This window comes from Procambarus clarkii, chromosome 18 (genome assembly GCF_040958095.1).
Source record: "Procambarus clarkii isolate CNS0578487 chromosome 18, FALCON_Pclarkii_2.0, whole genome shotgun sequence".
Lineage (NCBI taxonomy): Eukaryota > Metazoa > Arthropoda > Malacostraca > Decapoda > Cambaridae > Procambarus > Procambarus clarkii.
The window spans coordinates 22930471-22949006 of NC_091167.1; the positions used below are offsets into that span (position 1 = coordinate 22930471).

Below are 18536 nucleotides of genomic sequence, written 5' to 3' on the forward strand. Positions count from 1 at the left end.
GAATGGAATGTATATGTGAGTGTGTGCGTGTATTCACCTAGCTGTATACACCTAGTTGTGTTTGCTGGGGTTGAACTTTGCTCTTTCGGCCCGCCTCTCAACTGTCAATCAACTGTTTACTAACTACTTTTTTTCACACTCCCCAGGAAGCAGCCCGTGACAGCTGACTAACGCCAAGGTACCTATTTACTGCTAGGTAACAGGAGCATTCAGGGTGAAAGAAACTTTGCCCATTTGTTTCTGCCTGGTATGGGAATCGAACCCGCGCCACAGAATTACGAGTCCTGCGCGCTATCCACCAGGCTACCAGGCCCCCCTGGTGTGTGTGTGAGTATGAGTGTGTGTATGTGTGAGTTTGTCCAGAGTTAATATAACTACATAATACAGTTGCTGGATTACGCCGACATGCACTTGGTATAGTGAGAATAGTGTGTGTGTGCTCGGGTTTACTCAGCTGTTTCCCCATGAAATGTAATTTAATACAATACAACTCACTGAATATCCCTGCAGGAAACCTCGAATGAGATGGTGGATATACTGGGACGCTGAGGGAGTTTGGTAGTGTTATTGGTGTTGTAAGGGAGTAGGGAGAGAGAGGGAGAGAGAGGGAGGGAGGGAGAGAGAGAGAGAGAGAGAGAGAGAGAGAGAGAGAGAGAGAGAGAGAGAGAGAGAGAGAGAGAGAGAGAGAGCATACTACTGAAAACTGTCGGAGTGATCTCAGGAGCAACTACTGCCACCAAAGAGGTCAACCAGAGGATTCATGTTGAACCAACAGGGATCTAGATAGACAGGAACAAATGTTTAGAGACCTCCTCTCGGATCAATCTAAGAAATACCCAGACTTGGTGCACACTCTTACTCAGCAGCATCCATACTACCCATACCCACGCCCAGTAGGTGGCGCTGTGCCTTACTCAGCACAGCAGACTTACACACCACCAGCACACCAGCTGCGAGGTCTGCCACTATACACAGCTGTCTTCTCATACAACATGCAGACTTGAGGAGTCAATCAGCATATTGTCTGCCAACATCAGGGGCTTCATGACCAATGTTGGCGATCTCACACACAGTTTTGTGGACACTCATCGTCCTGGTGTGGTTGTTGTGCCAGAAACACCAGACACGTCTTAACAAGCAACACAGAAATAATCGACAGGTATAACGACAACAATCAACAGGCAGTTAACACATAGTTACATTCCACCCACTTCAAAACCCCGTACCAACACAGAGACAGTAGAAGCAGAATAGGGATTTAATGGATTATTTTATCTACTATGCCATTCATTCACTTGCTCGTGTAAATCACATCTTGTACCACCTCACCCCAAGCGACTATAAGATTTGGCAGAGCATGGAAAATTTGTTTTTGAAAATGTAAGGAGTGCCTTGTGAAACGTATCCCTAGGTGTCAGACCATTATAAATTATGGAAATGAAGTTTGGAGAGTTAATTTTTAAATTAAATATTTCACGAAAAATCGGCTTATTTACGCAAATCAGGCTATTTTATATATATATATATATATATATATATATATATATATATATATATATATATATATATATATATATATATATATATATATATATATATATATATATACATATATATATATATATATATATATATATATATATATATATATATATATATATATATAATGTGTGTGTGTGTAAATCACGAAAAATCTTCACTCCTTCTGAAGATGCATTAATATACGAAAGTACTTAAGGAAATTCCTGTTTCAATTTTCCTCCGTGGTCTGACACTGTCAGATATACAAAATATGCCAAATAACAGATAAAGATAACAACAATACTACAATAACTCTATAACAAAAAAAAATAACAACAAAAATCCCAAATAATCGACATTTTATTCCAATAAAATGTTTTTTGTAAACAAACGTGACGGTTCCGGGTCAAATTTCAATTGCAGACTCCCCACGGAGAGGCCGTGGGGGAGGGGGGGGGGAGCCATGAGTTGTGTGGGGGGGTCATGGGGAGGGGGTTCTGGAAGAGGGAGAGGAGTGGGATGGCTGGTGGGGGGGGGGGGGGGGTCGGGGGTCGGGGGTCGAGGGTCGGGGGTCGAGGGTCGAGGGTCGGGGGTCGAGGGTCGAGGGTCGAGGGTCGAAGGTCGGGGGTCGAGGGTCGGGGGTCGAGGGTCGGGGGTCGAGGGTCGGGGGGTCACACTGACAAATATTCCTCCCCAGAACTGCCCGGGAAAGTAATCTTTAATATGAACAAATATCCCAAACCGTTCAGTAAAGTCTTTCCTGAATCGGTTTTCGCTCTAAGACATTATGGAAACATTTTCTTGTGTGGGAAGGAAGAGAAGGAAATGAGGGAAGATGGAGAAGGAGTGAGGGGGGAAGGAGGAGGGTAGACAGAGGAGTTTGATGAGCCGAATAGAGAAGACAGTTAATCGAAACATTTGTGTGAACTTAACCATTGTAAGTGCTGCAATAATGACACTTAACGACTTGCTCTATAGATCTTCAGCCGTGGTTCCCTAACATTGGTTATCTGTTTGATAATTCTATGATTTTGTTATCTACATTAGTGTCTTCTTTCCTACTGTCCTTTCTTATTGTCCTCTCTTATTGATCCCTCTTACTCTTCCTTTATTGTCCTCTCTTATTGATCCCTCTTACTCTTCCTTTATTGTCCTGTCTTCCTGTCCTCCCTCAGTTTCCATATTATCCAGGTAATATCTCATATCTGTTATAATTAACTAATCTCAGATCCTTAAAATTTATCACCATTAAACTGTGTATGGCACTATGTCGTCCATTTTAACAATCTATCTATATCGTCTTGAACGAATTTTGTGTCGCCTGCACCTATATCTTGCCACATTGTGTTGCCTGCACTTATATCTTGCCACATTGTGTTGCCTGGTCTTATATCTTGCCACATTGTGTTGCCTGCACTTATATCTTGCCACATTGTGTTGCCTGGTCTTATATCTTGCCACATTGTGTTGCCTGCACTTATATCTTGCCACATTGTGTTGCCTGCACTTATATCTTGCCACATTGTGTTGCCTGCTCTTATATCTTGCCACATTGTGTCACCTGCACTTATATCTTGCCACATTGTGTTGCCTGCACTTATATCTTGCCACATTGTGTTGCCTGCACTTATATCTTGCCACATTGTGTTGCCTGCACTTATATCTTGCCACATTGTGTTGCCTGCTCTTATATCTTGCCACATTGTGTCACCTGCACTTATATCTTGCCACATTGTGTTGCCTGCACTTATATCTTGCCACATTGTGTTGCCTGCACTTATATCTTGCCACATTGTGTTGCCTGGTCTTATATCTTGCCACATTGTGTTGCCTGCATGTTTGCAAATGCTGCCAGTTTGTCCTGTTTGCAATTAGCTTCCATTGTAGTAGTAAACAACAGTGATCCCAGAGTAGAGCTTCTGGGATCTTCCCTGGGATCTACCCTGGGATCTACCCTGGGCTCTACCCTGGGATCTACCCTGGGATCTACCCTGGGATCTACCCTGGGATCTACCATACATGTAATGGTCCCGCACTGGGACGTCCCTCCAGTAATGCACACTCTCTACTGTCTTTGAAATAACCAGCCGTAATTGAACCTTGAATATCCTTCATTTAGTGCCAAGGGCGCCTGACTTGTTATCTACTCTCTACGGGCACTGTATCAAAGGCTGTGTCGAGGACACGCACCGGAGGGTCACAAGCCTCTCTACTGTCAACTAGTGTAAATATGCTGGAAAACTATGAGGTTAACTTTGTCAAAAACGATAAGTCTTTTGTCAGATATTCTTGTGAATACTTTATTAATCTATGTTTTTCAAGATGATTTTGCAATAAGTGATTAAGATTTTTTTCACAATAGATGTTAAGCTTATTGGATGATAGTTCGACGTATGTGATCTGCCCAATTTGTTGAGAATCAGTATCACATTTGCAACCCTCCATGGTTGTGGTTCTCTACTCTTCTATAATTATTTATATAATATATTCGACAGTGGCTCTCAAAACTCTGAAGTCTTTTTTACAATGTTAACCAGAATACCGCCATTTTCCTGTTTTATATAGACGGTTTGAAGATTTGTTCTTCATATTGTTGAGATGATTACTGAACACTCAACCCCAGAAGGTGATTTACAAAGTTATCCATTTTTACAATACAAACCATAAATTTTGCATTAGTAGGGAGTCTAGATTGTCCATCAAAAAGTTAACAGTGAAAGTACCCTGTCATTTACGTCTGCACATTGCACATACGGTAAATGAGGTTTTGGGATAAGTGCATACGTTGAAGAACATAATTCCCAGATGAACAGCCATGACCACATCAACAAGTTGGGCGTGTACAGGTTGACTGATGTAAACTACAACTCAGCTTACCCATCCGGCTCCTGTACTCCCGACGCGTCCTTCAGGTACAGCCGGCAAATCTTGGCAAGGATCTCAGGACTCCTGTCATCAAGAGATGTTGCCAGAGGCAGCGACCACATCAGGACGACCAAGAGATGTTGCCAGGGGCAGCGACCACATCATGACGACCAAGAGATGTTGCCAGGGGCAGCGACCACATCAGGACGACCAAGAGATGTTGCCAGGGGCAGCGACCACATCTGGACGACCAAGAGATGTTGCCAGGGGCAGCGACCACATCAGGACGACCAAGAGATGTTGCCAGAGGCAGCGACCACATCAGGAACGCCAAGAGATGTTGCCAGGGGCAGCGACCACATCAGGACGACCAAGACATATTGCCAGGGGCAGCGACCACATCAGGAACGCCAAGAGATGTTGCCAGGGGCAGCGACCACATCAGGACGACCAAGACATGTTGCCAGGGGCAGCGACCACATCTGGACGACCAAGAGATGTTGCCAGGGGCAGCGACCACATCAGGACGACCAAGACATGTTGCCAGGGGCAGCGACCACATCTGGACGACCAAGAGATGTTGCCAGGGGCAGCGACCACATCTGGACGACCAAGAGATGTTGCCAGGGGCAGCGACCACATCAGGACGACCAAGAGATGTAGCCAGGGGCAGCGACCACATCAGGACGACCAAGAGATGTTGCCAGGGGCAGCGACCACATCTGGACGACCAAGAGATGTTGCCAGGGGCAGCGACCACGTCTGGACGACCAAGAGATGTTGCCAGGGGCAGCGACCACATCTGGACGACCAAGAGATGTAGCCAGGGGCAGCGACCACATCTGGACGACCAAGAGATGTTGCCAGGGGCAGCGACCACATCTGGACGACCAGTGGCCGCGCCAAGTTGTAAGTGAGACAGCCAACGTGAGTGAGGCGGAGACTGGTGGAGGCGGACATCATGCTGATGGACTGACTGCTAATGTTGCCACGTTGTTGCCACTCTCTTGCTCAAGACCAAAAAATAAGGGAAGTCAGAAGAAGAAGAAGTAGGACTTTGTGGAAAGCAGAGTGGAAGAGAAAATTGGATAAACAGATAAGAGGAGGATGAGAGAGAAGAGGAGAATGAGAGAGAAGAGGAGAATGAGATGAAAGATAAATTATAGGACAATAAGGAAGAGAAGGAAGATAATAAGGAGCAGGAAAGAGGAGTAACAACCGGTGAAGGGAAAGAATAGGAATAGGAGGAGATGGATGAGGAAGATAAAGAGGAGAGATAGCAGGAAGAGAGAGAGAGAGAAGATTGCCGCTTGTGTTTAATGTCTGGTAATTCCACAAATGAACAACAAGATTACACTTGTCGAGAAGAGTAATTAAGGATGAAATAGAGTGGGTAACTTTGGCAAAAAATGATTTGAGAACTTTCTATGATGCATGTTTCACTCTTCATCTTCCTGGTCGGGGAGTGAGACATAAGTGATTGTTGAGTGAGTGTACTCACCTTAGCGTCCATGTCCATGGGTTGGAGCTCAGCTCTTTGGCCCCGTCTCTCAACCTTCAATCGACCGGTGTTGAAATTCATGCACATACAGTGATCTGTTACATCAGCAATTGAAGCTGTGTTGAATCTGGCTCCTCCTCAGCTGAGTATTTCATCAGCAATCTCTCTCACTAATTGACTCATGTATTTATAATGTCTCCCTCGATCATTCAGTAACTAATTTTCCACTGTTGTCCCATTTGGTGTACAATCCGTTATAGATAAGCGCCCGTTACAGTCTGTTCTTATCTGCTCTGTGTATTCCCTGAGATGTTTGTTTGTGGTGATCGTAACTCCGCTGATTCTTGTGTGTGTGTGTGTTTGTATTTACTATTTGTGTCTGCAGATTCGAGCCATTAACTCTTGGATTAGTAGCGAGTCTTATGTTGTCCATCAGTCTACACGCGCGCACACTCAAGTGCGTATTCGCCTAGTTGTGCTTGCGGGGGTTGAGCTCCGCTCTTTCGGTCCGATTCTCAACTGTCAATCAACTATTACTAACTGCTAACTAATTTTTTTTCTCTCGCCCCCCCTCCCAGGAAGCAGCCCGTAACAGCTGTGTAACTCCCTGGTACCTATTTACTGCTAGGTAACAGGGGCATCAGGGTGAAATAAACTACCCATTTGTCTCTGTCTAGTCCGGGAATCGAACCCGGGCCACAAGATGAGTGGACAGCGCCGGTCCCGCGCGCTGTCCACTCAGCTACCAGACCCCACACTGTGTGTGTACTCACCTAATTGTGTCTGCAGGATCGAGCATTGATTCTTGGATACCGCCTTTCGAGCATCGGTTGCTTACAGCAATGACTATGGTCCTATTTCCCTATGTATGTGTGTGCCAACGAATTTCTACTTGCCTATTTGTGCCTGCAGACTCGAGCATTAGCTCTTGGACTCGCCTATCTAGCCGTTGGTTGTTTAAAGTAATAGCTCCAGTCCTGTTTCCTTATCATATCTACTTTATAGAATATGGCTGGAGTTCCCTTCCAAACGTTCTCCTTTGGTTCTTTCCATTTTCCAATCACTCTTACGCAAAATGACAACTTTCTAACATCTCTTTCATTCATCTGAGTCTCGAGATTCCATCCATGTCCCCTTGTTCTATTGTTGTTCAATGTGAACATATTCTTTATTTCTATCCTGTCAATCCCCCTAATTATTTTATGTCTCATGTATTTCCTCTTTTTCCTTATATTCTAGCGACGTCACAATCACTTGGGCTGGACGGTAGACCGACGATCTCGCTTCATGCAGGTCGGCGTTCAATCCCCGACCGTCCAAGTGGTTGGGCACCATTCCTTTCCCCCTCTTCCCATTCCAAATCCATATCCTGACCCCTTCCCAGTGCTATATAGTCGTAATGGCTTGGTGCTTTTTCTTGATAGTTTCCTTCCTTTCCTTCTAGCGTCGTCAGGTTCAGTTCTCTCAGTCACCTAGGGTCGTCTCCTCTTCCAACAGTGGCAGCTGCTCAGGCTCGGTTATGAACACTTCATGAAAACTGGCATTCAGTGCCTCGCAAATTTCCTTGTCGCTTTCTGTACATGTCCCTTCCGTTTTCCTTAGTCTTGTCACTTGGTCTTCACTGTCATTTTCCTTCTTATAGGACTATGTAGCAATTTTGATGGTTTTTTATATTTTATAACAATATCGTTCTCCTAATTTCTTTCTGATACTCTCCGATATTTATCTATTCGTTCCTGGCTTAGTTCCCTCTATTGTTGCAGTCCTCTTTCCTTTATCCTCTGTACTTCCTCTACTCCCTCCTGCCTCTCATGTATTCTTTCCTGACACTATTAAACCACCAGTTATTATATTCCCTCCTACTTTGTTCCTTTACTGTTGGTATAAAACTCTCTTCGGCCTCCTTCAATATCCATGTATTTACTATTTATGTCTGCGGAATCGAGCTATTAGCTCTTGGACTCCGCCTTTCTAACCAATCTGTTTTTCTCTGTTATATCTACTACATATTTCTAACACACATCACCAGGAAGCAGCCCGTAGCAGCTGTCTAACTCCCAGGTACCTATTTACTGCTAGGTAACAGGGGCCATTCGGGGTGAAAGAAACTTTGCCTATTTGTTTCTGCCTCGTGCGGGAATCGAACCCGCGCCACAGAATTACGAGTCCTGCGCGCTATCCACCAGGCTACGAGGCCCCCCTCAGGAACACTCTCATTCATGTGTGTGTGTGTGTGTGTGTGTGTGTGTGTGTGTGTGTGTGTGTGTGTGTGTGTGTGTGTGTGTGTGTGTGTGTGTGTGTGTGCGCGTGTGTGTGTGTGTGTGTGTGTGTGTGTGCGTGTGTGTGTGCGTGTGTGTGTGTGTGTGTGTGTGTGTGTGTGTGTGTGTGTGTGTGTGTGTGTGTGTGTGTGTGTGTGTGTGTGTGTAATAAAGCGACCACACACGCTGGTGAACCAACAAAACAAATGGTAGCAGTTCACCAGTCTGAGATTACCTCTTAATATAGAATGTGTCAGTTCATATTGCATAATATAGCCTGTTGAACATTTTTCATTAATGCTTCTTGTTAATGTTTGCTTTATAAACCTAACGAGTCATAAATTAATATCTGCAAATTATTGGGTATCAAATCCCCACGATTTCATTTGCACAAAATTATTCGAAACTAGTGAGATAATTCTTCACATTTTGTATCTATAGTTCAGTATATTTAAGAATGTCAAATATATTTGTCCAAATTTAGAAATTCAATTATGAGGACTCGTTTGAGAGAGATGTGAGACTCGGTGCAGGTCGAACACTCTCATTCATATATGATGTTCAGTAATGTGATGTTCAAAGGAAAGTGAACGTTTACATTTGAATAACTGCGAACTATTAAAATATAAATTGTTTCACGCTGTCGTAATATTCATTACGTCTCGCTCAAGCCATTTTCTCTGTCAGAGGTGTAATTAAACGGCCAGTGAGGGGTTATAGCGGCCGTGGTTGATGGTAAAGGTTCGTGGTGTAATGTCCGCTCTTAAAGGTGGCCTTTATGCGCGGTGTTGTGGGGTGGGGGGGGGGGGGGATTCAAACCCGGACAGCCAGGGCTCCATGCCCCCTTGGCGTGCCCAGTACTGTTACCACTAGACCACACTGAGTGTACAAAAGAATTGAGAGTCGTCTGACTCTTAACCCAGTTCCCGACAGCTGTCGGTGACCATTTTGGGCACAAATATTTTATCAGATAAGTTCATCATGCCGGGGCCACTGTGTGTGGTGGTGGTGGTCCGTCGCCCACTGGCCCTCCAGAACATGTTGGTCATGGGGCAGTATGGGGGCCCGAGCCTTCCTATCAGGCAGGGGCTGGTTACCGTCGCTGGGTGGGAACTGGCGCCCGGAACTGACGCCACGAAGAGGTCTACAACATCCTACGAATCACAACAGGAACAATTATAGTCGATTTTGTTATGAAATGCGAAAGGTTAACAAACAAACTATGGCCAGATGGGTCCCAGGAATTAGAAGAAGACTTGCATCAGCAAGAGTTGGACCCACAGTTTGAATATCTCTAGTTAAAGATCGGCAAGGACATACATCTGAGAACGCAGTCCTACCGCTTAATCGGGAAGAGGGTGACTGTTGCAAGAAGCAATCAAGGAAAGACTGACCTGAAGGCAGACCATCTGACTCACAAGATGCAAGTTCCTGCTTTAGGACGAAAACCTCTTCATCTTTTTCCAGTGACTGGGTCCAACTTGTACGAAGTGACTGTTCAACAGTTTGATGTTCTCACTCTCCTTAAAACTCATGACCTGAACAAGGCAGTTACCCCGGATTAGGACCTCCAAAGGTCATCAGGTATTTGTGGTGACCTCTTGGCTCCGCCTCTCACATGCTCGTCCTAACTCAGCCTATCACAAGGAATGTTGCCCTCACTATGGAAGACTTAATGTAGACACTTCCAGCACACCAAGCCAAGAGTCGTAGTTCGGTGGTTGCTAACTACAGGCCAGTCTCACTGCTTTCAGTTACTGGCGAGAGTATTGAGACATTTATATCTCGGCTAATAACATCATTATTGTTGATGACTGTACAGCTCCAGACTGTGTTGATGACTGTACTGCTCCAGACTGTGTTGATGACTGTAGTGCTCCAGACTGTGTTGATGACTGTATGACTGTACAGCTCCAGACTGTGTTGATGACTGTAGTGCTCCAGACTGTGTTGATGACTGTATGACTGTACAGCTCCAGACTGTGTTGATGACTGTACAGCTCCAGACTGTGTTGATGACTGTACTGCTCCAGACTGTGTTGATGACTGTACTGCTCCAGACTGTGTTGATGACTGTAGTGCTCCAGACTGTGTTGATGACTGTACTGCTCCAGACTGTGTTGATGACTGTACAGCTCCAGACTGTGTTGATGACTGTACTGCTCCAGACTGTGTTGATGACTGTACTGCTCCAGACTGTGTTGATGACTGTACAGCTCCGGACTGTGTTGATGACTGTACTGCTCCAGACTGTGTTGATGACTGTAGTGCTCCAGACTGTGTTGATGACTGTAGTGCTCCAGACTGTGTTGATGACTGTAGTGCTCCAGACTGTGTTGATGACTGTAGTGCTCCAGACTGTGTTGATGACTGTACTGCTCCAGACTGTGTTGATGACTGTACTGCTCCAGACTGTGTTGATGACTGTACTGCTCCAGACTGTGTTGATGACTGTAGTGCTCCAGACTGTGTTGATGACTGTAGTGCTCCAGACTGTGTTGATGACTGTAGTGCTCCAGACTGTGTTGATGACTGTAGTGCTCCAAACTGTGTTGATGACTGTACTGCTCCAGACTGTGTTGATGACTGTACTGCTCCAGACTGTGTTGATGACTGTACTGCTCCAGACTGTGTTGATGACTGTACAGCTCCAGACTGTGTTGATGACTGTACAGCTCCAGACTGTGTTGATGACTGTACTGCTCCAGACTGTGTTGATGACTGTACTGCTCCAGACTGTGTTGATGACTGTACTGCTCCAGACTGTGTTGATGACTGTACAGCTCCAGACTGTGTTGATGACTGTACTGCTCCAGACTGTGTTGATGACTGTACAGCTCCAGACTGTGTTGATGACTGTACTGCTCCAGACTGTGTTGATGACTGTACTGCTCCAGACTGTGTTGATGACTGTACTGCTCCAGACTGTGTTGATGACTGTACTGCTCCAGACTGTGTTGATGACTGTACTGCTCCAGACTGTGTTGATGACTGTACTGCTCCAGACTGTGTTGATGACTGTACAGCTCCAGACTGTGTTGATGACTGTACAGCTCCAGACTGTGTTGATGACTGTACTGCTCCAGACTGTGTTGATGACTGTACTGCTCCAGACTGTGTTGATGACTGTACAGCTCCAGACTGTGTTGATGACTGTACAGCTCCAGACTGTGTTGATGACTGTACTGCTCCAGACTGTGTTGATGACTGTACTGCTCCAGACTGTGTTGATGACTGTACAGCTCCAGACTGTGTTGATGACTGTACAGCTCCAGACTGTGTTGATGACTGTACTGCTCCAGACTGTGTTGATGACTGTACTGCTCCATACTGTGTTGATGACTGTACTGCTCCAGACTGTGTTGATGACTGTACTGCTCCAGACTGTGTTGATGACTGTACTGCTCCAGACTGTGTTGATGACTGTACTGCTCCAGACTGTGTTGATGACTGTACTGCTCCAGACTGTGTTGATGACTGTACTGCTCCAGACTGTGTTGATGACTGTACAGCTCCAGACTGTGTTGATGACTGTACAGCTCCAGACTGTGTTGATGACTGTACAGCTCCAGACTGTGTTGATGACTGTACAGCTCCAGACTGTGTTGATGACTGTACTGCTCCAGACTGTGTTGATGACTGTACAGCTCCAGACTGTGTTGATGACTGTACAGCTCCAGACTGTGTTGATGACTGTACTGCTCCAGACTGTGTTGATGACTGTACAGCTCCAGACTGTGTTGATGACTGTACAGCTCCAGACTGTGTTGATGACTGTACAGCTCCAGACTGTGTTGATGACTGTACAGCTCCAGACTGTGTTGATGACTGTACTGCTCCAGACTGTGTTGATGACTGTACTGCTCCAGACTGTGTTGATGACTGTACAGCTCCAGACTGTGTTGATGACTGTACTGCTCCAGACTGTGTTGATGACTGTACTGCTCCAGACTGTGTTGATGACTGTACTGCTCCAGACTGTGTTGATGACTGTAGTGCTCCAGACTGTGTTGATGACTGTACTGCTCCAGACTGTGTTGATGACTGTACTGCTCCAGACTGTGTTGATGACTGTACTCTAACTGTTACATATAAAAACAGTCAGAAATACCAACTGCTACGAGGGTCATTAATCACCAACTTCCTGTAATATCCTCCCGGGGAAAGACGATTGGAGGCAACATTCGCAGCTGAGAAAACACAGGTGATGATGATAAGAAGAATTAATGGTATTGGAAATCTTACTGGCATACAAATGTGCTGCAATATTCCTGTGTTCAGTGATGGTGTTGACATGTTGGTAAGGCAGTGTGACTCTTTAATGACCATCAAATGTCACCTCCTCAACCTTAGTCAAGACAGCCAGGAAAACTACAACCCTTAATTAAGTGCATATATATATATATATATATATATATATATATATATATATATATATATATATATATATATATATATATATATATGTCGTACCTAGTAGCCAGAACACACTTCTCAGCCTACTATGCAAGGCCCGAATTGCCTAGTAAGCCAAGTTTTCCTGAATTATTATATTTTCTCTAATTTTTTTCTTATGAAATGATAAAGCTACCCATTTCATTATATATGAGGTCAATTTTTTTTTATTGGAATTAAAATTAACGTAGATATATGACCGAACCAAACCAACCCTACCTAACCTAACCTAACCTATCTTTATAGGTTACGTTAGGTTAGGTAGCCGAAAAAGTTAGGTTAGGTTAGGTTAGGTAGGTTAGGTAGTCGAAAAACAATTAATTCATGAAAACTTGGCTTATTAGGCAAATCGGGCCTTGCATAGTAGGCTGAGAAGTGCGTTCTGGCTACTAGGTACGACATATATATATATATATATATATTATATATATATATATATATATATAAAAGATCACTGCCATCTTGAGAGTGTGCCACATCTAGACTGCCTGCATACATATCATTCATTAAGAATTGTGGATAAGATAAAGAATCATGCAAGGAGTTTTATCTCTTATCTTGACCTATTCAGGTTGGACTGGTCAGAACGTCACAACCTTCAACACCGAGAGATGTTACTGGATTTACTGTTATGTAAAAACCAATGTTCTCAAAGTTCCGCACCTGGCCCAACTTGGTAGACAGCCAGAGGGTGGCACTCACAACACAAGGCGCTCAGCCTTCAACAGCCTCACTCCTCATGAGTTTCTCAAGAACATCACTCCATCAGCGATCATTCATTCTTGGGTTGACTGCCATCTGAACTTTGTTGATACTCGTGAGATCCAAGAACCGAGCACATGAAGGCTCTGCCACACAGCTTCTGACTCTCCCTTATATGAAAGGTACTTACCATTAAAGGTAGTTTATTACTAATAGTTGCATAGAATTAAGTCATCAAATAAAAGAGATGATGTAGGATAACAGCTCCTGCTTGCAGTGACTCTAGGGTCGTCAGATTCATTCTTAATTAACTAACTCCACCCCTAGTTTACACAAGCTAAGATAAAGCAAACATTTGAGAGAGAGAGAGAGAGAGAGAGAGAGAGAGAGAGAGAGAGAGAGAGAGAGAGAGAGAGAGAGAGAGAGAGAGAGTAAGAGAGAGAGAGAGTAAGAGAGAGAGAGAGAGTAAGAGAGAGAGAGAGTAAGAGAGAGAGAGACAGAGAGAGAGAGACAGAGAGAGAGAGAGAGAGAGAGAGAGAGAGAGTAAGAGAGAGAGAGAGTAAGAGAGAGAGAGAGAGAGTAAGAGAGAGAGAGAGTAAGAGAGAGAGAGAGAGAGACAGAGAGAGAGAGAGAGAGAGAGAGAGAGAGAGAGAGAGAGAGAGAGAGAGAGAGAGAGAGAGAGAGAGAGAGAGAGAGAGAGAGAGAGAGGAGAAACATTTCACATTAATTATGCCTTTCACCGCAGAGTTCCCAACTTCTGCTTCGCTAATTATCTTGTAATTGAACTAATTCCACTTAATCCGTAATTGGATTTGTACTGGCAGTATTGAGTGAAATTATTCTTTGTGTGAACTACCACTGCTCACTATTCATGACTGCCGGAGCACAGACTCATTATATAATAAAAGTAATCAATAATAATACTAGCATAACGCTCAGAGAGAGGTCGGGATGGCAACACCAGCAGGGCTGAGTTGCCATCAGGTAATTAGTATTCCAGTGCCTCCAATTACTGCTGTTTTAATGTTATATTCAATATATTATTTCATGTTTATATATTTATTACTCTCTCTCTCTCCCCCTCTCTCTCTCTCCATTTGTAGCAGTGTACAAAATATCAAGATGATAATAATTTTTAATATTAATAATAGAATGATAATAATTTAATATTAATATTAGAATTTGTAATAGAATTGTGCCGAATAATAGATTTTGTACAAAATGAGAAGAAGAAGAAGAAGAAGAAGAAGAAGAAGAAGAGGGAATAAAGAAGGAGAGTATAAAGTAAATGAAAGTCCATCTGAAGGCGGCCTTTATTTGGAACTACAATTTGCATAATTTCCCATTTGAATAACAATTGCTCAGTATCAGATACTGTGCAGAGGTGGCCAATACCCCAGCATTGCTCTCCGCCTCACAGCATGCACACGCTAACACGAATTTATGATATTCCTGCAGCCAATTTTTTTTTCCAATCACATTCACCATAGATTTACAACCCATACTCGACATATATATATATTTACATCCATATTTAATATATATTTATAGCCATATTTAACATTAATTTTCAGTATTATTCAATATATATTTAGAGCAATCATCAACATGCATTTACAGTAATCACATATTTACAGCTGTTTACACCCGCTCTTCTCTTTCCCCAAACACCCGCCAACACCTCCCAACACCCTCCAACACACCCCCATCACCCCTCCCCCCCAACACCCCCAACACCTGGAAGCAGATGTTTACCCCAAGCTGTCCTCGTCACTGTGATCTCGAGTCATAGACCCGTCCTCTTGACTATGTAAATTGGCGGGAGTCACGGAACATTGTGTAACTTGATGCCAACTTGTAATGACTTCTGTACTTATGATCTGAGATGAGATGACAGTCAAGCACAGCTGAGGATATTGTCTTGGCAGGTCGCTTTCCACCATGATGTCCACCTCATACACAACATGGCCAACATGGACCTCATACACAACATGTCCAACATGGACCTCATACACAACATGTCCAACATGGAACTCATACACAACATGTCCAACATGGACCTCATACACAACATGCCCAACATGGACCTCATACACAACATGTCCAACATGGAACTCATACACAACATGTCCAACATGGACCTCATACACAACATGCCCAACATGGACCTCATACACAACATGTCCAACATGGACCTCATACACAACATGGCCAACATGGACCTCATACACAACATGCCCACTATGGACCTCATACACAACATGCCCAACATGGACCTCATACACAACATGCCCAACATATTGCCTATTAGCTTCTCTACTAATGTGAATTGACTTCAGATTCTCTTTAGTCTCTCTTAAGTCCTTTGTTCCTAGTTCTCTGTATTCTTTCCTGGCTAGTTTTGTTCTTTCTTTAACTAGCCTTTATTGTCTATTGAACCAGGGGTTAACATTGTTATGTTCATCCACCTCCTTCTTGAGTGTTCCAAACTGTTCAATTGCCTCGGCACCTTTACCAACAGTGAATACTATCGCCTCATTTACTACCTTCACTTCCTTTATGTTTCACATTGGGCTCCGCGCAGAAAGTCCCTCATGCTGTTGTAGTCCCTGTGGCTCTAATCTCTTTTCTTCTTCAAAGGATTTCCTTTAACCAACACCTTGAGCTGCACTATGTATTCCAGCGTGACACAGCAGTGGTCGCTGGCTCCTAGAGGCATCTCGTGCTCTGTGTCTTCAAGATCTGCTTCGTGTTGAGAGAGCAGCAGGTCTTGTGTTGGTGGTGGATCGTCTCCTCTCACTCTTGTTGGTTCTCTGACGTGTTGCTTTAAGAAGTGTTGGTCTGACATGTCTACCAGTCTTGCTCTCCATGTCTCATCACTCCCGTCGGGGTCCGTAATTATCTTATCTACTTCCCTCTGGTTCAAGTCCTCCAGTATTAGGATTTTTGCTAATATGAACTGCTCATAAAAATAGTTCATTTGGCGAACTAGTCATTCATGTCTACTCGTGTTAATGCTTCGTTAGGCTGGGTAGCCCTATTATCTTTCTCTGTAGTACCTTTATTGTTGTGTTCTTCTTATGTTCTTACTCATTGTGGCATTCTTAAGCTGGTATGCCTCATTATTCCCCTGTGTTCTGCCCTCATGACACATTTGTTCCATCCTGTGTCTTGTTTGTTCCATTTTCTGGCCTCTTTGTATACCTCATTTGCTTCTCTACTCTGAGTCTGTTTGCTGCCTCCCTCTCTTCCTTAGACGTGGCCTCACTAATTAACACTGCACCGTACTTTGTCCTCATCCCTCGAATATCGCTTCACTGCCAGTATATATTGAACTAAGATGCTGTTTATAAAAATAAATAACTTTCACTGATCCATATCTTACTCTCTGAAACTTAGTCTACACAACTGTTCCATGTTCAGTGTGACATCTCCGACCTGAATTGTGTATTGAATTATGTTATTTCGTTCTGTTTTCTCTCTCGTTGTTTGCCATGTGTCGCCCTCAGACTGTGGTAGGCTACATGTTACTACTGATCTCTCCCCCTCCACCCCCTTCAACCCCTCCACCCCCTCCAACTCCCCCCCCCCCCCCCCCCCACCCTCTCCACCCTCTCCAACCCAACTTTCCCGCTGAAGTTTTTGCTGCCTCGGCTAATGTTTTGTCTGGTTTTACTCCCCAAATCACAGTTACATTCTCTGTTGGTTTAATTATCTCCTCCGTTATCCTCCTGCTCACTTCCATTGTTGCCTTCCCTTCCTCTTCCACCGTTCCTATTCTGCTCTCTAACCTATTCACCCTTGCCTTCCTTGTGCAATATATTTCCTTCCGTTCTTCTACCTGGTTTACGGTTGCAGTGGGGAGTTCGTCACTTGTGTCAAGTTTTACCTCTAGGTCTTCAATAACCTCATCCTGTTTGTTTAACATCTCTTGTAACTCTTGAAGCTGTCTTCCCAGAGAAGCTGTCTCTTCTTTAAGTGTCTGTGTTTGTTCTCCCTTTGTCCTTCTCTCCTCCTCCAGCTCCTCCTGCATGTTTGCCTCGCTTCTCACTAGTTCAGCCATGCTTTCTTTATATTCTACTCTGTTCTTCCCTTGCTCCTCGTCCATGCCGTCCTCTAATGCCATAATTCTTTTCCATATGGTTGGGTTTATGTTGTTAGGCCGCTCCATGTGTCTCCTATTTATCCCCCTGGCGGCTGTGCGTGTGGAGCTCGTGCAACACACCAGGTACACCAGCTGAGTGCGGCTTGCATTAGTTGCACAGCGACTCACGTCTCCACCCGACACAGATACGCGTTGTGGTGGCTCCTTGTGTGATGCTTCTGTCAGCTGCCACTGTGGCTTGGGCAGATGGTGAGGCGATGGGGGGGGGAGGGTAGGGGGGGGTGTTGTCACTCTGGCCAGCAGCTGGTGTGTGTACTCACCTAGGGGTGCTTGCGGGGGTCGAGCTAGGCTCCTGGCCCCGCCTTTCGAACGTTCTTAGATTAATGCAATGACTCAGTTCTCACGCTTTTATTATATTTACATTTACAATGTTGACTCTAATTTGCTTCAACGACTTCTGCATCTAACTTATTCCATTTATTGAGAGCTCTTATACTGACACTGTTCCTCCTGATGTCTCTCTGACTCATTTGCGTCTCCAGTTTACATCTGTGACTCATAGTTCTGCTGTTCCTGGCTGTGAACAACGCTGCTTTATCTACTTTGTCGATTTTTCTTAGAATCTAGTATGTTGTTATCATGTCCCCCCTATATCGCATTTCCTCCAGTGTGGTAAGGTCCAGCTCTCTCAATCTTTCCTCAGATCTCAAGCCCCTCTGCTCTGGAACGAGTCCCGTTGCATATCTTTTTGGATCTTTTCTAGTTCTTCTTGTCCTTTTTCGGGTAAGTGTTCCATGTTTGGGATACATATTCATATGAGTCATCTTCGCTGTATACATCACCCGGAAAGCCCCTTTGTCCAAGATTCTGAAGGATACACCCGGATGTTGGCCAGCATGCCGTATGCTGCTGTTGTTATTCTGATAATGTGGGCTTCTGGCATCAGATTTGGGGTCATGTCCACTCCCAGGTCTTACTCCTTTTCTTATTAAACAATTTGTCCTCCCTTCATCCTGTACTGTTGTAGTGGTCTTCGTACTCGTGTTCCAATCCTCTTAACTTTGCATTTGGCTGGGTTCCAGCAACCATTGTTGAGAGCACTTCTAGAGTGTGTCCAGATCCTCTTGCA

At 44.3% G+C, this 18536-nt stretch overlaps 2 protein-coding genes across 2 annotated transcripts; both read right to left on the reverse strand.

The window, feature by feature from the left end:
- Window positions 1-2786: 2786 nt before the first annotated feature.
- LOC138366011 (uncharacterized PPE family protein PPE21-like) lies at window positions 2787-3344 on the reverse strand. Its single transcript, XM_069326729.1, has one exon. The coding sequence runs from the start codon at window positions 3342-3344 to the stop codon at window positions 2787-2789; it is 558 nt and encodes a 185-aa protein (XP_069182830.1).
- Window positions 3345-15919: 12575 nt separating this feature from the next.
- LOC123754569 (optineurin-like) lies at window positions 15920-17428 on the reverse strand. Its single transcript, XM_045737042.2, has 2 exons — window positions 16997-17428; window positions 15920-16261 (listed from the first exon to the last, which is right to left on the reverse strand). The coding sequence occupies exons 1-2, from the start codon at window positions 17426-17428 to the stop codon at window positions 15920-15922; spliced, it is 774 nt and encodes a 257-aa protein (XP_045592998.1).
- Window positions 17429-18536: the final 1108 nt, after the last annotated feature.